The sequence below is a fragment of the Leishmania braziliensis genome, chromosome 33 (assembly GCF_000002845.2).
Source record: "Leishmania braziliensis MHOM/BR/75/M2904 complete genome, chromosome 33".
Lineage (NCBI taxonomy): Eukaryota > Euglenozoa > Kinetoplastea > Trypanosomatida > Trypanosomatidae > Leishmania > Leishmania braziliensis.
In genome coordinates this window covers 952,832-973,667 of record NC_009325.2, presented here as the reverse complement: position 1 = coordinate 973,667, position 20,836 = coordinate 952,832, and the positions used below count along the sequence as shown (strand labels likewise).

At 58.0% G+C, this 20,836-nt stretch overlaps 7 protein-coding genes across 7 annotated transcripts; all 7 read right to left on the bottom strand.

The window, feature by feature from the left end:
• Positions 1–289: 289 nt before the first annotated feature.
• LBRM_33_2540 (conserved hypothetical protein) lies at positions 290–1,636 on the bottom strand (the record flags this gene model as incomplete). The annotated part of the gene is made up of 1 exon (XM_001567972.1): positions 290–1,636. One exon carries the CDS (start codon positions 1,634–1,636, stop codon positions 290–292), a length of 1,347 nt encoding a protein of 448 aa, XP_001568022.1.
• A 942-nt stretch (positions 1,637–2,578) lies between these two features.
• Positions 2,579–3,487, bottom strand: LBRM_33_2530 (conserved hypothetical protein; the record flags this gene model as incomplete). The annotated part of the gene is made up of 1 exon (XM_001567971.1): positions 2,579–3,487. The coding sequence occupies one exon, from the start codon at positions 3,485–3,487 to the stop codon at positions 2,579–2,581; it is 909 nt and encodes a 302-aa protein (XP_001568021.1).
• Positions 3,488–4,177: 690 nt separating this feature from the next.
• LBRM_33_2520 (conserved hypothetical protein) lies at positions 4,178–5,365 on the bottom strand (the record flags this gene model as incomplete). Its single annotated transcript, XM_001567970.1, has 1 exon — positions 4,178–5,365. The coding sequence occupies one exon, from the start codon at positions 5,363–5,365 to the stop codon at positions 4,178–4,180; it is 1,188 nt and encodes a 395-aa protein (XP_001568020.1).
• Positions 5,366–7,488: 2,123 nt separating this feature from the next.
• LBRM_33_2510 (conserved hypothetical protein) lies at positions 7,489–9,756 on the bottom strand (the record flags this gene model as incomplete). The annotated part of the gene is made up of 1 exon (XM_001567969.2): positions 7,489–9,756. The coding sequence occupies one exon, from the start codon at positions 9,754–9,756 to the stop codon at positions 7,489–7,491; it is 2,268 nt and encodes a 755-aa protein (XP_001568019.2).
• Positions 9,757–12,774: 3,018 nt separating this feature from the next.
• Positions 12,775–13,602, bottom strand: LBRM_33_2500 (conserved hypothetical protein; the record flags this gene model as incomplete). The annotated part of the gene is made up of 1 exon (XM_001567968.1): positions 12,775–13,602. One exon carries the CDS (start codon positions 13,600–13,602, stop codon positions 12,775–12,777), a length of 828 nt encoding a protein of 275 aa, XP_001568018.1.
• Positions 13,603–14,319: 717 nt separating this feature from the next.
• On the bottom strand, positions 14,320–14,592 carry LBRM_33_2490 (hypothetical protein; the record flags this gene model as incomplete). The annotated part of the gene is made up of 1 exon (XM_001567967.1): positions 14,320–14,592. The coding sequence occupies one exon, from the start codon at positions 14,590–14,592 to the stop codon at positions 14,320–14,322; it is 273 nt and encodes a 90-aa protein (XP_001568017.1).
• A 3,289-nt stretch (positions 14,593–17,881) lies between these two features.
• LBRM_33_2480 (hypothetical protein, unknown function) lies at positions 17,882–19,075 on the bottom strand (the record flags this gene model as incomplete). Its single annotated transcript, XM_001567966.2, has 1 exon — positions 17,882–19,075. One exon carries the CDS (start codon positions 19,073–19,075, stop codon positions 17,882–17,884), a length of 1,194 nt encoding a protein of 397 aa, XP_001568016.2.
• Positions 19,076–20,836: the final 1,761 nt, after the last annotated feature.

The following is a 20,836-nucleotide window of genomic DNA, read 5'->3' as shown; positions in this document are numbered from 1 at the left end:
GTGGCTGGCGTGCAATGCTAGTGACATCTACCCACTCACTCGCACCAGCATGCCACCATACACGGAGAGGCGCCACCCCTCTTTACTTCCCTTGCGTGCCTGTCAATGGGGCGAGGCGGTGGACCGGTGCACCCCACGGCCTCTCCACCCAGCGGATCATCCGGGGTGCGCGGGGCCCCGGCGCTGCTGGCGTTAGTGCCACCATCACCCGTCTCCCTCGCCACACACACTAGCATGCGTACGTATGAACGCAGGCCACCGCAATGGGTAGGTGCAGCAACAGACCCCTTCAGTTGCATAAAGCTGCCAGCTCAGCTCCAACGATGCGCTTCGCCTTCGCTGCCGCAGAGAGGGGGTCGGGGGCGTCCAGCATGGAGAGTGCCTGATCCAGGTCGCTGCGCAGGCGCTCCTCCGTCCTCACCACGTCCTGCGAGAATGGAGTAGAAGCAGCCGCATGACCGACGTCCCCGCCGCTGCCGGCGCGCGACCCAGCAGTCTTCGGTACCATCGCATGACTGAGCCCAGAAGCCGCCGTAGACGAAGGGGTGACTGCACTTGCATCGCGAGGCCATGTCGGGGTTTCGACTGCAGTCCGACCATCGCCGTGACCGCTGCGGCTGCTCGTGTCCTTGGCGCCTTGTACGCCCACCGCTCGCTGCATCGACAGCTTTTTCTCACCCTCTTCTCGCTTCCACACGCTATGGTCCTCAGCCCCGGCGCCCCGTCCACGCGTCCTGCAGGCCATGGGGTCGTCGCCACCGTTCGTGAGGCTGCTACTGGGCAGAGTCGTCACGGGAGAAGCTCCAGTCGGCGACGTGGAAGATGCTATGATGCCACACACAGGACACTGGTCCTCTTTCATCACCATCTCCGACGCAGATGCGTAGCAGTTGTGGCACACGCAGAACCGGCAGCACGCCGTCAACATCTCCTCAAAGGCCAAAAAGCGACAAAGCACGCATTGGTGAGTATTGGCAGCATCGTGAAGCCCCGTCAACGTGCTGCGCTGACCTTTCATGATAGGGAAAAGCTGGCTAGCCAGGGCTGCCGCGCGCTGAAGGCGCAGGTTGTCCACCGCCGGCGCGGCGGAGGCTGAACACGGTCGTGCAGCAGCTGCCGAAGAGAAAGGCTGGGGCGGCTTCGAGGCTGTGGTGGGGACGCCAGCACTGCCATCAATGAAATGGCCAATCCCTGAAGTGGGGCAAAGAAGCTGCTCCTCCATTTCCCTCAGCTGTCTCTGGCGTTCAAGCCGTTCCTTCTCTTTCTGCGACGCCTCGTCATCTGCAAGATCTCGCTTAGAAACCGTAATGGTCAATCTATCATACGTGTGGAGTACGTCGGAGCCGTAGATGACAACAGGTACGAGCGCACTTTGCGCCACCGTCATTGCGCCCGACAATGAGAAGGTGCCGTCGCTGTCTTCTGGTGGAGGTGGCACCGATGCCGAGGCGTCACGACCCGGTACGAGTCGGCACACTTCTAACTTGTAGCGACTGGTGTTGATGCGGTGCTCTTGAATGATCTGGTCCACTATTTTGTCCGTGGTGGTAGTCTCGCCGGGAAAGCCGACGGTGAGATAGCGGCCCGAAGCAGCTGGGTGGTTGCCCAGCAGTCGGTACTGAATAATCCCCTCCATTGTTTACGTGAGCCAGACGCGGAAACGATAGAAGTGAAGAAAAAAAGTGCTCAGTTGTCTTGCACACGTCGCTGGCCTCGCAGCAGAGCGAACAAACCCACTTGCTTTGAGCAGATCAGGCACAACCCGGAGAGAGAGAGAGTGGGTGTGTGCGGGTGTGTGCTACAACGGTGGGTCTACGCAGGGAAAGGGAAAAGGAAGGCATCAACCGTTGTACTGCCGTGAGAGAGAGAGAGGGGAGGGGAGGGGAAGTTACGGAGACGTGGATAAAAAAGGGCCCCAGCACGGCGCAGCCAAAACGCGGTGGTGTGGGGGTGTATGGTTGTGTGTATCGATGCACGATGGGCGAGAGACAACAACAAAAGGCTGGGGAAAGGAGGAACATGAGGGGTGACAGGAAGTACAGTGGTTGGTCGCACCAACACCTCAGGGAGTGGCAAAACAGCAAATGAAGTCGGATCAAGGCAATAGCTAGAGAAAGCCACCTCTCAGGAACAAAGTCTCTGCCATCCTTGCTGCTACCCCCCCTCTGCCCCCCCAGCACATATATATGCATCAAGCTTCATGTGGTGCCCTGGTCTGTCGGTGTACGAAGGCGGTGGTGGCCGTCGCACCGGCATGAACGGATTATTTGTTCCTCCTTTCTCATTCAGTGGGTACTCGGGTGTACATGGCAAAGACAGAGACGCAGTGGCGTTGGGGCAGCTATAGATGCATACAGAGCTCTAGTGGACGGGTGGGATGCCCAACTCAAAATGCCCAAGAACGTCACGCACCTCTGGCAACACCAAGAAAATGTGGGGTGGGCAAAAGGGATGAGGAGAGCAACGGGCATCATTACTACATTACATCTCACAGGAGCACGCGTCGAAAGCACCGTGCGCGCGCAGGCGATCAGTCAGCCCATTAATCAGCAGCATCCGCGGCAGCACACACCGCTCTCTAAAAGCACGTCTTGTTCACCCAACGCGTCATCGGGCCCGGGGTGACGGAGGCGAGAATGCCGCCCTCAACCTTCTCAGGCTTGCTGGCAGTAGCGCCAACAGCCGGGCCCTTGGTGGACCGTGCCTTGTAAATAGTACTGCCATCCTTGTCCACGTAGTACCACTCGGACTCCAGATGCGCTTCCTGCTTCGCCTTTAGCTGTGCCACCGCCTCCTCCATAGGCACTCCGTCAAAGCCAAGAGACGCCAAGAAGTTCACCCCGTCAAACTGATTCTTTGGCTTTGTGATGCGCTGTATTGGCTTGCCGTCGCTGTTGGCGGGAAGCTTGTCCAGCTGACTCCCCACAACCCCGCCGTACGTGCGGCGCTCAGCCTCCAACCCTACCATCGCCTCCCGCTTCTTCAGACTAGTCCAGTCAACGCGCCGCAGAAAGTGAGTGCGATTGTCTGGGTAGCTGTCAGCATCTGGGGCTACGTAGTCCGTGTGCATGACGCTGCGTCGTTCATAGGTGGTCTGGCAGCCAGTAAAGACGGAGCGGAACTCGTTTCGGTCGCGGTTCGACTTGCCACAGTGCAGCAGCCACACACGCGTCTTGGGCATGCCAACCGTGTCAGAGAGCACGGCGCCGTAGTTCTTTAGGAGGAGGCGCACCTCCTCCAGTTCGACGGTCTCGGTAAGGTCGGCGTCAAAAATTGGGTCAGGAGTGGCGGGGTCTTGCTGATAAATGGCGCTGCAGATACGGCGGAAGATGTCACGTTGCACACCCGTGGCGGCCATGTTGTACCAGTACTCTACATGTTGCCGCTTGTCAGCCTCGAAGAGGGGGTAGAACGCCTCGTTCATCAAGTGCCACTGAGTCGACGGAATATCAGGTTTTGCCTGAACCATCTTGCGGCGAGTGTTCATGATGATTGCGATGCCGGCCACGAGCACACAGCGCTATGTGTACTCCTCCCTCTCTTTTCGTGCTGTGGGACCCAGAAGAGGGATAAGCTGGCAATGAGAAGTAGAAGGAGAGGAAGAAGACATGCAGGTGGAAGTGCCACTACTCGCCGTAGAGAGAGAGAGAGGGAGGAGGGGTGGCAGGTGTGATGAGAGTGTCGAGTAATAGGCAAGTGGGACGAGGGAAGTCGACACGCAAGTAAGGGGGTGAGTGACTGTACATGGATGGACGTGGTTCCTGACGAGCGTGCGCGTTTGAGCGTCTGCGCTGGCGTGCATGCAGAGCATGAGGGCATAGGAAGAGAAGCAAGAAAGCGCGCCGCAAGGCGGAGAAGCTGCTTGGTCGTTCCTTGTGTTGTTGTTGGTGATATGGTTATTGCTCGCCTTGCACCGCAAATCGGGAGGAGCGCAGATGAATGGATTGAAAGAGAAACAAACAACGTAGCCCAGCCTACTCCAAAATGCACAGTTGCACCACGGCACTCACGAAGAGTAAAGGCGGTGCGAAGGAGGAGGGAAGGGCCCACCTGCAGAAGCAATGAGGCGCACGTTCCCCGCCCCCTCTCGTCTTTCCCCTTACTTTTTCCCTCATATCACCACCCCCTCTTCGCGGGCATCTTCCACGAGGAGAACCTCCCCCTCCCCCCCACGCTACTAGCCGTGCTCGACCTCCCCCTGCTGTTGAGCAGCCCGCGTCAACTCCGCTAACTCCGCCGAGTCTCCGTGCGGCGTCAGTGCTACCTGCACAACAGAGGAGCTATTCACGCTCACCAGACCTCGGAAGGTCTTTGTCCAGATGTCGAACACCTTCTCATTGCACGTCAAGACGTCCACGCTTCGGGCAGTATGCTGCACCACGTCGTAGAACCAGAGACTAAAGGCGCCATCCACAGGCAAGCGGGTGCGGTGGCCGCGCCCCTCGCGGCACCCGATTATCGTATTCGGCGGCTCAAGAAACGGCCGGAAGCGCGCGGCCTGCGGCGTGACCGTGACACCGACGAGGCTGTCAAGCGGAATCGAATCGAGAACGTGAATGCCGCTCTCGTGGAGGGTCATGACGAGGTGTGGGGCCAACTCTGTCACCGGCCCTAGCCGATTCATCGGCATCATGCGAATGCGGAAAAAGCGCTCCTTTGGCCACTTGCCGGCTGAGTAGTAGACGAAAAATGCCCCTTCCCGACAAACATCGAGGTAGTGCAGGAGGAGCTCCGACATGTGGTAGTCCACGAGCTCCCGATAACGTGGGAGACAGATGCCGCGACGCTGCAGGAGGCACAGCACGATGCAGTGACTGGGGTGTCGATTCCATATGAACGGTGGCGCCTGTACACTGCAGAGAAGCTTCGCCGGGACAACCGGCTGTGCATCCATGGCACTGACGATGGCGCCCGCAGACGACAGAGGATCGTCTTCGGCATCATTCCACATGCTGCCCAATCTGCCATCGTCGTCGTCGTCGTACGCCCTGCCATGGAGGCTGTCGTTGCCCTCTACACTGCCACCGCCGCCACTACGCCGATGACGAGACCCGCGTCGGTGCCGTCGCCGCCGCCGTGATCGCTGCCGCTGCTCTCCAAGCAAAATCGAGGAGGAGCCCGTCACCATCGTCGTCGCGTCATCCCAGATGGACACTCCTTCGCTCCTCAGCACTCCGCATGGTTTCTCATCCGTCCAGCGGTTGACACACGCTCGGGAGCGACTGTTCACCAGGCCAGCTGGGCTGTCATCCCGAGCATCACTGCCCCAGCCAAAGGCACCACCTGCCGTAGTCCTTGCTCCTCTTCTATCAGCATGCGACAAGCCAGCGCCGCCGCCGACGTCATCCTGCCTGTTGAACGACATAGCGGCAGATGAGGTGCCAGCGTACGTGCTGGTGAAGGAAGGGCGAATCGATGACAACGACACAGAGTCACTTGAGCACTGCCCCCAGCGAGCAGGGCTAAATGCGCCGCCAGTGTCAACAGAGCTTCGCCAACGGTAAGAGTAACGCCCCACTGCCTCCTCGCCTGCATTCGCACCTGCGCTGCTCGTCCACGCAGCGCAGCCAGTGTTACCCGAGATAACATTCCTGTCTCGTGGCAGCGAGGAGCTGAAGGAAGTGAAGAGTGGCCGGGAAGCAGAGGGACCGAAAATACCTTTGCTACCGCTGTCGCTGCGGTCCCGGTGGCCACCGTAGTCATAGCTGCCGCCGACAGACTGCGGGTCTGTATAGTGCTGGCGCGTGCCGCCCCACCTACCACCACGGACCATGGCTGCCTCGCCAACGCGCGGAATCGGCGAAAGCGACTCGGTAGCGGTGGCGGCAGTGTCTCGGCCACCAGCGTAGCTGGTCCGCAGCCAGTCGCTGCTAGACGTGTTGTCAGTCAAGAATGTGTTGCCGCTACTCCGTGCACTCCAGACAGGGTACTGACGGTCTCCATCATTATATTCACCAGTGCCTTTGCTTGCGTTGTACAACGCAGAGGTTGCGTAAGGGGCAGCAGTGTGGTCGTGCCATAAAGTTGATTCATCGTCACTGCCGGCAGAGTTGCGCGACATGTTCAGCAGTAGTGAAGGCACAAAGGAGTCGGTCACTGTCGCCTTTGATGGTGCAGACCAACAAAAAAAGGGGCGAAGATGGGGCACACGTGTCACACGCTAGAGGAATGCGTGGGTGCTTGTTCGTGTCCCCCTGTTAGCCTGTAGAGGTTTGGCTGGTCACTGCCGTGCAGGTCCAAGACGATCGTCCGCAAGAGCCCAAGCAAGAGAACACGGTTGCTTCTACTGTGATGGTGGTAATATGCAACGATACGAGGGGACGAGACCAAGAAACAAGAAGAAGGGGACGACAGTACTTGATCGATGTCCCATGATGGGGAAAAAAGGGAAAGGGGAAAAGAATAGGATGTAGGCTAGCGGGTGCCACTTTGTCTGAAACTGAAAGACAGTCACTTTGCCTGTGGTGGCCAGCAGTAGTTGCAGCCATACACCTCCAGCGACACGTTACAGCGCCGCTTTGAGAGAGGGTATCGCAAAGCAGGCGAGGAGTTTGACAGTACTGAAAACCCCCTGCATTATGGTCATACACTGTGGGCGGGTGGGTGACGCCGTCGCCACACACATGAGATGCGCTGGATTCGATTGATCTCGCAGTGTTCTTCAGAGTCGGGGAAGTAGGTGGAAAGGACGGGATGAAGAGAGGTCGCGGTCAGGTGAGCACGCACAATCACGTAGAGCCAATGGAAAAGAATGAGTGGGGAGAGGTATAACATAAAACAAAAGGGAAAAGAGGGTGAGAAGACAGCAATGACAACGAGGTAGTCAACATAGAGACGACAAGAGAAGCTGGGGAGGTACGTCCCACACACCACGCATCCGGGGATCCGTAGAGCAAAGGCCCCACGACCTGAATCGGTGAGTGCACAGTGTGAGTAACCGGTCTGCCAAGAGGCTGATACGCTCTCCCTGCTCCTTCGACCCTTTTAAACCCCCGAGGCGCCCAACAAGAAGAGAGAGACGCGGAGGAAGAGCCCTTTTTTGTCCAACACACCAGCGCCCATGCGTACAGGGAGGCGCATGGTGGTGGTGGAGGCATGCCCAGTCTCAGGCCGCACTGCACGACGAAAAGGAATAATAAAAGGGGGGAGCCGATGAGTCAACTTATGTACATACGTCGAAGACTGGCACAAGCGCACACACAGGAAGAGAGAGAGAGAGGGGTGCATTCACATGGAACGGTCAGCGTACATCGCAAGCCGGCGGCGTGCCCACACGTATACGCACACGCAGCGCTCGTGGAGTGCAAAAACTGCACGAGAGAAGGAGGGGGAGGGAGTCCTGTCAAACACTCACACCCACTCCCACACATGGACATCGAGGATAGCGTGAGGGAAGAAGCAGCAAACTAGAGAGGGGTATAGAGAAACAGAACAGCATTTGCCTGGGCACAAGTAGGTGGACAGCAGCGACTACGCCAGGTATCAATGTCATCGGTGTGGGCTGGCGCTCTCCTTACTCAATTTATGCGCAGCATCAAGCGCCGCTCCTGCTACCGCCTTCTTCTCCACCTCGCGGTCCTGCAGCTCAATAGCATCCACAATCGCTGGAATAACAAATCCATCCAGCATGTCGCACACGATGTTCTCCGCCTCTTCCTCGGTCGAAGGATGCCGCGGTGAGGGGCAGGCCGCTTGGCGAGCCCGCTCCGCCTCCACCGCCACAGCCATTGCCGTCTCCTCCACCGCCGAGAGCGTAACGTCGTCAAGGAAGCATTGCAGCGTCGTGTCAGTGGCACGCATGTACGCCGCGTAGGCGACCTCATTTCGGTCACGCTTCTGGCGCACCTCCGCACGACGGGCACGCTCGGCCGCCTCGCGAATGGCACGCACCACCTCGGCCTCCTCCTGCAACTGCCGCAGGGCCGCCATGTCCTGCTGGCGGCCCAGCTCCTGAGAGAGGAACCCGAGTGTGTCGTGTACAATGGAGCCGAGCGCGCTACTAACAATGTGCTGCGCCTCAGCCTCCCGCTCCGCTTCTAGCGCCTCCTCTTTCTCCTTCTGCGCCGTCAGCCGCTTCTCCGTCTGCGCTGTAGAAGCTGCCTGCAGTTCTTTGATGAGCCCACGACAGCGCTCGCGGCCGTCGAAGAAGTCATTCTGCACGGCACGGCCACGCAGCAAGCGCTGAAGGAGGATGCAGGCCTCGTCCTTTTCCTCCTCATCATCACCTTCCAACTTCAACACTGGTGTCTCTGGCCGCTGCAGCTTCGGTGTGGCTCTGTACAACTCCAGCACTCGCTGCGCACTCAGCTGAGGCGCCTTGCCGCCCTCCGCATCCTCGGACGGGTGCAGCTTGCTGTAGGCGTACTCCAACGAGTGCAGGACTCGCTCCGCCTCGCGGCGTTGATACAGTGTTGGTAGACGCTTTACCGCCTCGTTCTCCGGCACGACAAACGTCTTCGGTGCAACCCGGTCCATCCGGACGCCACGCTCAGCATCAACGGCCTCTGCCCTCTCCGAGTCCGCCAGCAGCTGCGGTCGTACATCGTAGTTGAACGCTTGTCTGGCTGCGCGGAGGCGAGCGTCAACTCTAGAGCCGCCAGTGATGCCGTCCTGCTCGAGCTGCGGAGGCGCGCCAGCCATGCCGTAGCGCGCATAGGCCGCAATAGACGGTTTGGCTCGGCCGCTCTTCATGACCGCCGCAGCACTCTTAATAGATGCCGTCACCTGAGGAATGCCAAGGGTCGCTCCGGCCTCGAAGGCCTGGCTTGGTGCGCAGCCGCCCCCCAACGCCTTCAGTTGCGCCATCTTGTCGATGCCGCGCTTGCTTGACGCCGTACGGCGCATTTCCAGCGACATTAATTTTCCACCGAGGGATTCGAGGTACTGCGACTTGATCTGCTCCAGCCGCTCCCGGTTGGCATCCTCACGAGCCGCCTCGCGCGCCAGCAACGATTGCCTCAGTCGATCTAGCCGCCGCTGCTGTAGCTGCGCCACATGGTCCTCGCGTTCCGCCCACTCCTTTTCCTCCAGCTCGTGCAGAATAATGTACTTCGCCTCGATGGAAGCCGCATCCGTTCCGGTTGGCAGCGAAGCCTCGACGTCACGGCGGCGGCGCAGTCGCTGGATGAGTTGCACACCTTCCATCCCAGCAGGAAGTCCGCGATTCTGGTAGGTGAGGCTCTGAAGCCCCAGGATCTCTGGGGTGGGGGCTCCCTCCGGGATGAAGTAGTCGGGTGAGTACGGATCGGTCTGTGCTTCGTTGTCGCGATACATGGTCTGCACCGACGCCGCAGCGCGCCCGCTTTGCTGGGTTTCACCTCCGCTGTTGATGCCGTCGGCAGCGTCGGCTCTTTCGATAGCGGGAAGGTGATACGGCTTTGCCCTTCGCGGGCCAGCACCGCCTCTACGGCCAAGGCCGTTGCCGCCGATCTCGCCTGTGGAGTTGGCTTGGGGTGAACGCCAGTCGTGGGCGGAGGAGCGTCCCCGGAGAGTACGCTCAGTCTTCCCACTGTGGGGCACAGATGACGAAAAGGCAGCCACATGGGACGACATCGAAAAGGATGGGCAGCTCGCGGCAAACTGCGCCTGCATCGCGTCCGCGCGGGTAGAAGTGTTTGTGTTATAGTTGGCGTTCTCCAGAACGGTGTTGTCAGGCTCGGCAGGACGACGAAAGAACTTCACGCGATCTCGCCCAGCCACCTCTGTAGTGTAGCCGCGGCCGCCCCGCAAATTTTCCGCCCTCTGTTGCCTATACATGTTGCTTCCTTGTACAACAAAAGGAAAGAAGAAAAGTAATGATGAGACACGTCTCGTGGAGATGTCCTCGTGTGCGTGGGTCTCAGAACACCACGCGCACGCTCCCCTGCGAGTATCGGCTCTCGTATGCGCAGTCTTGTGGTGTAGCCGAAAGAAAGCCGGTAAAGGAAACAAAAAAAAATTGAGAAGAGCTCGCTGGTGTTGTTCCTCCACCCTTGTCAGAGAAAAAAAGGCGAGAGGTGTACGGTGGAGAACGAGTCGAGTGGGGCCTGCCACGAATGTGTCAGCAAATTCCTCGTCTTCTTCAGTCTATATCGCTCTCTCTCTCTCTTTCGCAGAGTCCAGATCCCTTTAGCGGAAAGTTGAGCGTTACTAGAAAGTTCAAGTTTGGGGTGATGTGGACCGTCTTCCTACTCTTCGCCCCCCTCCCTGCAGCACTTCTCGACAGTGGAGGTGAATTTGATGTGCTAAGCTGTTGTATGGGTGCACTGCGCGTACGCGTATCACAGATTTAGGAAGTGAAATAGATAGGGAGCGCGTAGAAGAGGAAGTACAGCCGAAACGTGAAACATGAGCAAGAGAGGGGTGATAGAGTCAGTAGCTGGTTGGGCACCGCGCGGCTGCGCGCACTCGCGCCCGTGAACACTTCCTTTTCTTCTCCGGCGCGGGTGGGGGTAGAGAGCGATGGAAGACGGGAGACAGAGCTACACCGTGGTCATGAGTGAGTCAGCATAGTCGCCTCAGCCGATCCGACACCTGGCTTTGTGAGCGATTCCGCTGCTTACACAGGGGCGATACCAGCCAGAAAAGACTGTGTCTTATTTCAGAGCGTATATGTGCAGTGCTTTGTGTACCCGCAAAGAGTGCCGTGCCACCCGTCTGTCCAGCTTCCTGCCTCACAGGGCGGGGACACCAAGGCAGTTAGGTGGGAGGAACTCACTCTGGAGATGCGAGAAGTGGAAGTAACGAGCAGAAAGAGCCAAGGACACTGCAGCTGTTTAGCAAAGAAAAGGAGGCTTATCAAAAACACTGCGAGGCCGAATACAAGATCGCGCTTCCCGTTGGTAAAGGAAACTAAGCTCGGTCCTCCTCCTCCTCCTCCCCCCCCCCTCTCCACTCCCCCCGATCCTGCCGCAGTGCCAAGGTCCCAAGATAAGCGTACAAGGAGGAATAACGAAAACAAGGGAAGAAACACATGTTTGGTTCCTCCGCAGGGGAGGGGGAGGGGGGGGGGGGGCTCGCGCACTCGCCTTCTGGCTTAGAAGGGTGAAGAGGGGGGTAAGCAGGAGAAAGTGAGAGAGTCAGTCGTCAGTACTCACTGTGCAAGGTACGCCTTGGCCATAGTATGTGCCTGTGTTTTTCCGACCCTTCCCAGTGGTTAAGTTGAATGCTTCAGGGTAGCTGAGAGCTGCTTGAACGGCTTGTCTGCCTTTGAAGTCATTCGCGAAAGGGTCGAACTAGGAAATGAGTAGATGTGATGCAGGGCCCCTTTTTCTTTTTCCGTTCTGGGAGACGGCGACCAACCCAGGAGGCGTTCCACTTCATCCTGCACTCCCCCACCTGCCTACACATGAATTTGCACAGAGAAGCCTCACGAGGTCGCCGTGATTCGCCTACTCTTAGCATTTATTTTCCTTTCCTCGTTCGGTCTCACTAATAGTGCGCATACTTCACGCAAAGATGAAAGCAGAGCACTCTTGAAGAAATGTACTCTGCCCCCACAGAGCGCAGTCTCTCTACTGTTCCTGCGCATGCCTACGTGACGAACAATGCTCCGGTGGTCCACTGCATAAATCTCGAGCACGATGGCGTAGGAGAGCACCGACGACTTCCACCATCGAGTGCACGGGTCCCTAGAGCGAGAACTAGACCCCGAGGTGGGGGGATGTACATGTCTGCCTCCTCTTCTGCCGAAAAACGTGCCACACGTAAAGAAAGTGTGGCACATTTTTCATGCTGCTTTGCCCTGCATTGAGGCCTTTCTTCGCCTCTTTTTTCACCTGCACCGTCGCCTGCGCTGGCATGCCTGGGACTACGCCTGTTTTGACTGTCAATACGTTCTTCGTCCCATCGCCTGCCAGTTCATTCCATCTTGTCGATGTATTTGCTCTCACCAACACCAAGAGCCCCGCAGCTGCACCCGAGGACACGTGGCAGGTGACCTGGCTTTCCCACACAGAGTGGCGTACTGACCTCTGATATCACGCACGGAGTTGACCGGCAGCATCACGGTGGTGGTGGGAGAGAGGAAAAGGAAAACCAGAAAGCAGAACCCCTCCTTCTCGCCTCATTTCTGGCGAATCCAGCGAAGGTCGCTTTCAAGCCCGCAGCCGCAAGCTGGGGAAACGCGCATCGTCGAGGAAAAGAACGTGTCAGATCTTCTAAAGAAAGAAGACGACACGCAGGAAGAGACTCTGCTGCGTGGTACGAGTCCCACCCCACTCTACGCACCCCTCAAGGGCGTGTGCAGGAGCTCGAGTGTGGTGACGAGGCTACACACATCCCAACACACCCAGTAGACTTTCCGCATGGAAGCAAAAAATGCGGCTACGACGATCCAAGCCTCGATCTTTCCTTCCACCGGACAACTGAGAATTTATCCTACACAGCAGTTGCGTTAGTGCCGCTCCTCTCGCAGGCCTCGTGTGGAAAAATCTGCTGTACCGCAAGGCTCTTTTAAAGCTCCCCCTTTCAAAGAGCTCGCGAAGTGCATCTCCACACACACACACACGCACACACGCACGCACGCACAGGTACAGAGTAAACAATTTGTCACAACATAGAGGAGGGATGAAACGATACAGATAGCAGCACAGGCTGTGGTCGCGGAGAGTGAGAGAGAAAAAGAGAGGTACTGCACGCTCGCATGCATTTGGCTCCCCCCCCTCACCGCCCGCCATCTCCTTCACCGACCACGCAGTGCAGTTTGCAGTGACAGACAGCCCACCCACTCGAACTCACAGACACGCAGACTTACTTGAGCACAAAGGCGTGCAGCGTTGAAACCAAAACGCCTGTTTACGACTCTGCCGCGTTGAAGCGAAAGATAGACGCCTTTACACGATGGTTCACCCCGGTCAGGTACGGGCGGGTCTGGTAAAAAAAGAACATCACCAGCGGAAAGCGCAGGAACTCCAGCGTTTCGTTCACAACAAAGGCAAAGCCGAAGTTGGTGTACGTGTCCCACGCCTCAATCCGCTCGAAAAACATGTCGCGATCCATGAAGCTCTGCAAAAAGAAGAAGAGAAACTCAAAGGCGGCATCTTTCGGAAGCAGCCCGCTGGCGAAGCCAACGTAGAGCACCGTCAAGGGTGCGACGTAAGCAACAAGGTAGAGGAGTGTGAATGCCTTCCCCTGTCGCTTAAAGAAGTTGAAGCCCTTCTTCCACCGCCGCTCCTTGTCTTCCCGCATCCGGTCCAGCTCCAGCTCGAAGGTGCGGTCCGACTCCTCTGTCACCTCGCGCAAACGCTCCCGCTTCCTTTCCATGCCTCCCCGTCGATGCTCGCGCGCACTAAAGAGGAGGCTGTTCCCCTTGGAGACCTTCGAGTCAGCCTCGCTCATGTACTCCTTCGTACTCTTGGTCACCCATCGGTGGTGCATCGAACGCTTGTTCTTGTTGACGCCGAGCAGTGTGTCACTCGACTGCTCAAACTGAATGAACCGCTTCGAGTTCACAAGGAAGGGGGAGGCCGCCACGACGCTTTGGATGTCACTGCTACTGCTGCCGCTGCCACTGTTGCTACCTGCCAGGCTACCTCGAAGCCCACAGGGGCTCAACCTGCCAAAGCGGAGCGCTGACGATGCGGCGCTGCTGCGCAAATGCGTGCCGAAAATGCGAGAGAGCATCCCTTCGAGGAAGAGCAAAAGAGAGATGAGTAAAAAGCTGCTGAGGTGGTGCGAAGGGGAGTGTTTTCTCACTGATCGAGAAAGAAGCGCTCGAAGTCGTGCGTAGTAGCAAGCGCGCAGAGCAGGAAAAGGGTGTATCGATATCTCAGAGCGGTCACCCGTTGAATGGTAAGAAAAAAAAGGAAAGTGTGGTGCAAGAGAAAGTGAGGGGCTCCGTTGCGGCGAGGAGAGGAAACGAACACGACGCCGCTGCGCAGTGTAGAAAACAAAAAGAGGAAAGGAGAGAGGGACAGCGATGGGGGAAGGACTAAAAGGTGCGGCGCAAAGGTGACGTCGGTACCACAACGCCAACACGTTCAAGTCGTACCATCACCACCGCCACGGGCGAGCAGCCTGAGCCATGTGAACAGCCTTGAGAAAGACAACAGTCCTCGGTATTACAATCCTAAGAAAGAGACATGGGTAGCGGGAGGAGCCTGCTCTGCATTCCCATGTGTTTAGCCAGCCTCTTAACGGGGCCTGCGTACGCCGAAAGAGAGGCACGTCGCTGCCGCGTCTACCGTCACACTAACACAGCGCTCACATCTTGCCATCGCTTCTCTTCGGCTGTACGCTCGGCCGTCGGTAGTTCAGAATGGCCATGCGCCAGTTTGGTAGTTGTGAGGCACGTCGAGTCAACCGTACTTAGCTCCACTTCCCTGTCCCCCCCCCCTTCAGCTACACTGCCGCGCCATTAGTCCACTTACCGCACCGCAAGCGATGCACGAAGCGGTCCATCCAGCGAGAAAAGTGATTCGAGTGCGGTCTCATGAAATAGTAGAGGAAAAACACGACAGGGAGACGCACAACCTCGATCAACTCACTGATAGTGATGGCAAAGCCTAAGTTCATCCAGGTGTTCCACGCGGTGATGCGGGCCTGTAGCACGGCGCGGTCAACCTTGTCGCCCATCCAAGAGAGCACAAAGTCGAGGACTGTCTCCTGGCGCATAAGCCCTGCCTCAAAGGCGAAGTAGAAGAACGTGAATGCCCCAACGTAGAACGGTAGGTAGAAGATGGAGAAGTCCGCACCTTCGCTCTTGACGGTGCGTCAGGCACGCCGCCACATGCTCTCCTCGTCCGCTGGCGTCGCCTCCGTCTTGCTCGCCGCGTCGGCAGGGTTACTTGAAAGGTTGCTGATCACCGTGTGCTTCCGTACTCTGCAGTACAGCAAGACCCACCACATCCATGGGAGTTGCGGCTTCAGCCGGTGCGCTTCCACTGATACCGGGTGTTGCGCTAGTTTCAGGGGATGCCTGGGTAAGCTCCACAACCGCAGAAGCATCAGCTGCATGCGCTGGCTTCGCCGCAGAGACTGCTGCCGAGTGGGCGGTGTGCCTGGACATCAGCAGTTGACCTCTGTTCAGCTCGAAAGCAGAGGCTTTGTAGTGGGTGGACCGCTGTCGGCCTGTTGGAGGCGCACCACATCGTACGGTCTGGGTGTTCGTCAAGGAATTCCAGTCTGGCAAGGGGGCTGGCTTACTCGAATGCTGCACTCGAGCTGGGCTATACCTGGTGGCAGCGGGAAAGGATCTTTTGATGAAAGGAAAGCCGCGAGAAGAACCAAGTAACCGCCAAGAACCTCCCAGGACACTCGGTGGCGTCTCCAACAGGGGTGTTCATTCGGCGAGAGGAGTGCTCTACATCAGCCAGAGACGCCGACGAGGGCGGAGTGGCGCGCAAAGACAGAGAAGGCAAAAGGGGGGAATCAAAAATGACCTCTTCAGCGAGCAGGAGAGACAAAGCGCTGTAGAGATAGAAAGGCAGGCAGCGCAGGCGTACATGCCGCAGTACGGGCGGGCATCGGTAGTTCGGGTACTGATGAAGCAAGTCCCTCGAAATAAAAAAAAACAACAGCGTCGCCCAGCGCTTCAACAAGCATGAATGGGGGTAAAGAGAGAAAGAGAGGAGGGTATACGAGCAGCACACCCAAGGAAATCAACTGAAATCATCCAGCAGAAAGGCAGGTAAGTATGCATGTGTGGGTGTGGATGTGGGGGTGCCTACAGGACGCTAAAGCGAAACGTCGCCGCCATCACACACCCGAGAAAGGAAAACAAAAAAAAGCTCAAAAGAGACAGAGAAAACACCGCAGAGCGTGTGAAGAAAATACGGCAGCCGCGCGGCGACCACACTGGGTGATGTGCTTAGCAGACAAGTTGTTCGTATGAAGTAAAGCGATGACGACTACTGACAGGGTAGAGCAAGAGAGGAGGAGGTCCGAAAGCAGGGGGAGAGGTGCCAGGAAAGTAAGAAAGAGAGCGGAAGGCAAGGAACAAAATATGAGAGTAGTGCTACACCAGAAAGGGGCTTTGCTTCACCCCCGCAGCAGCTAGAGATATAGTGGAGAGTACAACAATACGTGCAGCTGTTTTTTGCCAACACGGTAGAGACCGCCGAGCGATCTCGCCTCAGAGAATAAGCGCCTTTTCCCGCGTTCCTCGGGGTGATGCACAACAAAACGCCGGCACTTGGCTCGGTATAATATCCTACCACGATCGGTCGCTCCACCAAGAGGGAGATCAAAGAGCAAAAGATGCACGAAACCGCAAACGACAAAGGTCGCACGCGGGCGCAAGGGCGCGTCCAAGCTACCAGCTGGTGAACGACAAGAAGGTGGAGATGACGAGCAAGCAACGCTATAGACAACAATTTCTCCTTCGATGTGTCCGTTCTCCCACAAGCAAGTCAGTAAGTATACTCACACAGACACCCTTCACCTACCCCTGCTACACTACAGCTCAATCGCGGGTTGTCCAGGACACACAGTCCTGCCACCGAATCAGGCCATGCGTCCAACGGGCTCTGCTCGTCCCGGCTGTACATACGCGACACACGATGGGCGCCGCACGCACCTGGGTGAACAGCATGCTTTCATCCATGCGACCCGCATCCAGGGTCCTGCTCGGAGGCGGCGGCGACGGCGTCGGTCGCGCGGGTGGCGGGGGTGGGCCAGGGGAGCCCCCAGCACCGGCGCCCCACCAGCCACCCGGCAGGATGCAGGAGATGCCGCGTGCTTCGCGCACATGCACTAGGGGGCCGATTTGGCATGGATCGCATCGCGCCCTGCCAGTCGGTCCCTTTATGTCCTCTAGCCCCCGCATGCCTTGTGTGGATGCGGCACGCCATGCCAGCTGTGCTTGGCAGCTCGCACGAGCCGTCCTCGCATTTTTCGGCGTATCGGGTCTGGTTCCAGCACGATGCTCCGGTCTTCCTGGGCTCGCTGCCTTCGTCATCTTCCGCCTCCGGGGATGCCATGGGGGGCGTGTCTGCATGGCGTGCCCGCAATGCACCGCGGCAGGCGGGGCGTGACAAGGAGCCTGCGGCAGCAGGGACACTCCGCCGCCCCCCTCCCTCCCCGAGCCCGCACGCCTTTGGCAGCAGTGGGTGTGTCAGGGGGAAGGAGGCCCGTGCATGGGCGTGCGGCTGCGCACGGAGAGATTTTTCGACAGCACCGCCGCGCTTCTCGTCTCCCGCTACGCTACAATGCCGAAAACCCCGGGAGACCAGTTGCCCTGTGGCGCCTGTGGTGGTGCAACGAGTCCCTTGCAGAGTACACACTTGTATTCAGGGTTCGCCAAGCAGCCGGGCACAACAAACACTGTATGGTGTTGTTCTGCCGCACTGCAGTTCCACCCGCAGACACCGCGGGCTAGACCCACGACTGTGCTCAACACCACCGCAACACAACACAGGCAGAACAGTAGTAGGTAGATGCACATATTAGTTGAATCGTCTGCATCATCCGTAGGGGGCTGAACTAAACGTGATCATAACCGCAAGCCTCCCAGGCACAGCGCCAGCCTCAGACCTGCCCGCCGACGCCAAGAGTCCGCACAGCCGTATACCCGAGGGACGGCTGTTTGGCTTCCCCAGAAGAAGTGGGGCACCAGAGCCTGGCACCGCGTGCTGAGGTGGCTAACATCAGGAGTAAAAGGAAACAAAACGTGAAACTTCCGAGAGTGGCAAGCCGGCGGCATTGATAAAGCGTTGCGTACTCTGTGCTTCTGTGAAGCAGTAGCAACGCTGGCCCGGAGCAGTATCCTCGCCTCATCTCTCTATCGTGTGAACCAGTTTGAGAAGTCAGGTGTAAACAGAGGAGTCGCTGGGCAGACTGTCACTGTCTACCATCACTCGCGAGCGGCTGATGGTATACGCCTCTGGCTCGCTCCACTCTATGAGAGCATAACTACCGGTTTCGACTTTGCGGCTTCTATCTCGCCACCATGTCATTGCCGACATCATCGCTCAGACTGCCGGTCTCTCTGCTGCACCTTCTCCCCTTTCACGGCAACAGCGGCACCAGAGCCTGAGGTCGCCATGACATCGCCCACAGACTCCATCTCCGCTTCCAGCACCGCGTTATCGTCGAACTCCACTGCTAACATTGAGCCCCTGGCCCTACTGCCTTCAGAGGGTGAAAACGTCGAAGTCGCAACGGTCGCGGCGGCGCTGTTACGGATCGACAGGTATTCTGCCACAGAGTCAACGGCTTCCTTCGAGAAGAAGGTGCAGTCACTAAATGTGCCGCGCTTAGCCCCACCTTGGGTGGCAGTGTCGTTATTATTAGCCATACTTGTCAACGCAGCGTGATACATGCGCTCTGCCTCCTCTTCCAGCACCGACTCCATCGACTCCTCTTCTTCCGCAGCGTCATCGCAGAGCTCCCTCTTGGCGTCCACCTCGCTGTCGGCGTCGTCGAGGGCTGCCTCTAGAGGTGCAACCCGCCATAGCTCAGGGGAATGGTGCTCTCCCTGAGTGAGCGTATAGGCTGAGTTAGTCATCACATCTCCGTCGGCTGCCCTTGGCGCCTCCTCCTCCAGCTCGTCGATGCCCTCATCAAGCATGCCATTCGCGTCGCCGCTCAGTTCCTCCGAGAGTTTCTCTTGAAGCAGAGCCTCCAGAAGAGCCGCTTCCGCCGTCGAACTCGCAGGTGAGCAAGCAGCGTCACTGGTGCCTTTGAGCCCCGTTCCCTCAGGCGATGTGTAAGCTACGAAAGTGAAAGAGTCCGCTGGTGGAAGCAGGTCCGCACCATGTCGGTGGTTGCACTTCAATACCTCACGCTCCTTCTCCTCTGTCAGAGAGTTAGCAGTAGCAGAGGTGTCCGTGTGGTTCTCATCCACTTCGGCAAGCAATTCTTCGATAGACGGCGGCGCCGCCGACACGTTGGGGACGGGCTGCAACGGAGGGGCCCGCCCATCTGCCGCTGTATCTACCGTATGGCGGCCGGCGTCCGTTGCATCAGACGATGCACACACAGCTGCTTCGGCGATAAGAGAGGAGGCTGGCTCATCCTCGATGACGCTCAGCGAATGAGACGGCCACGTCGACGCTGTTCCACTGCGCCGACCCCATTGGGAGAGCAACGCATCAGCGACGACATTTGACCTACTTCGGCCAGTAGCGCCGTCAAGGTTTCTGCATGAAGTGTGCATGCAGCGATGCGCGTTCACACAAGGGCATACGACGCATGGCGCCGCCGCGGCTCCCATCACGGAACTCGCACTTAGGCAAACACTCAGTCGCCAAGGAATTGCTCTATGCTGCGCAGATTTCGACCAATGGTGACAGACGGACCTCACGCCACGCAGTACCAAGATACCACGCGATGCAAGCATGACTGTGCCGAGACGCCCCCTCGGACCAGCGTAAAGATGACCCATGGCAACACCCAATTACTACTGCGCGCACGTGCTGAGGTAGACGCGGAAACAGTTCAGAGGGCGGCAAGGGAGGAAGTCAAGAAAAAAAGCGCCACATAAACACAAAAGGCTGAGAGCGATCAGACTTTTGGGTCGCACAAAATGTTCGTGTCTGTGAAGAAGAGGGTCCCCTTGAGCCAAGGAGCTGATGAATGAATGAATGAGAGAGAGGGGGGAGGCGAGGTAGCCAAAGAGGAGAGGAAGGCAAAAGAGGCAGCCTGGGAGTACGTTCGGGTGTCTGTGTGTTTTGCGCGTGTCTGTGCCGACTGGCTGCTGCTACGCGGCACGCATGAGGAAGGAAGTGCAAAAAAAAAGGGCCCCCAGTCAGGACGTGCTCGCACGGGTCACGGGGTGCTCAGGCGTATCTGCAGCTCAGTGATGGTGGGTGGGTGCGAGCGATGTCAACTGTGACAACGGGGTTGGGTGCACGTAGTGTGATAGTGAAGAGGGAGAGGAGGAAGAGGCCAGCGGCGCGCTGGTGAATGTTCTCTGTAAGGAAATGCCTCTGCGTGCATGTAGGTGGAGGAGAGATGCCGTAACTGGCACTTTGCCCTCAGAGCTGCGGAGGCTTTCACACATTCAATGAATGGTGAGAAAGCAAAGGAGAAGAAAAAGAGTGAGGAGAGGAGGTGAAAAAGTTTTGCGTGTGTGTATAGTGCTACTTTGGCGCTAGAGAAGCGGCGGCGGCGGGGGGGGGGGGGGGGGGGGGTTGTGTTGACGGAATGCAATGGCGCCAAGTCGATGTAAACGGGATCGCTTCCAGTACACAGCGGATACAGCCGCCCACGTCTCTCACGTCAGCGAAGCGCGCTCAGACCCGCCCCCGTTCACGTATCCGCTGCCTACCGTAGAAAGCGCGCACCGAACGCCGAAAGGGGAGGAGATCGAAAAGGAAACAAGAAAAGTGTGCGCCTCTGTCGCACACGCCCGGCCCCCATCCGGTGCGTCGATCCCGACTGCCCCTCTTTCTCTCTACGAGAAAACGACGGCGCAGGGGAGAGGGGAGGAAGAGTACCGAGAGCAGAAAGGCGAACTTGATGATGGGGTTAGTGTGTGTCTGCGGGCGTATGGGCCGTACTGCGCTTGGGTCAGATGAACGGGCTCAACTCTTGACGATGGGCAAGTGGTACTGCGAGCGGGAGATGGAGGAGGGGGGAGGGGGGGGGGGGGGGGTAAAAGGCAAACAGCCCCCCCCCAAAAAAAAAGAAAAAACACCGCGCACGCGTGCTGCAGTGCAACACAGGGGTCACGCCTGAACACGCTACAGCAAACAGTACGGCGGCAGGTGTGGAAAGATCTAGCAATAATACAGGCGGAAGAGATCAAAAAGGAACTAGAGTAAACAGCGTGAGTCTAAGATGGGTGTATGTGTGCGATCTGGATATACAAGTGGTGCTACGGGTTGCACAGCCAGAGCTGAAGGCCACAGCGACTCGCTTTGCGCTCCCTCCGCGGCTGCAGCGGCAGCAGAAGAATGAGCCTGCCAGGAGCCGA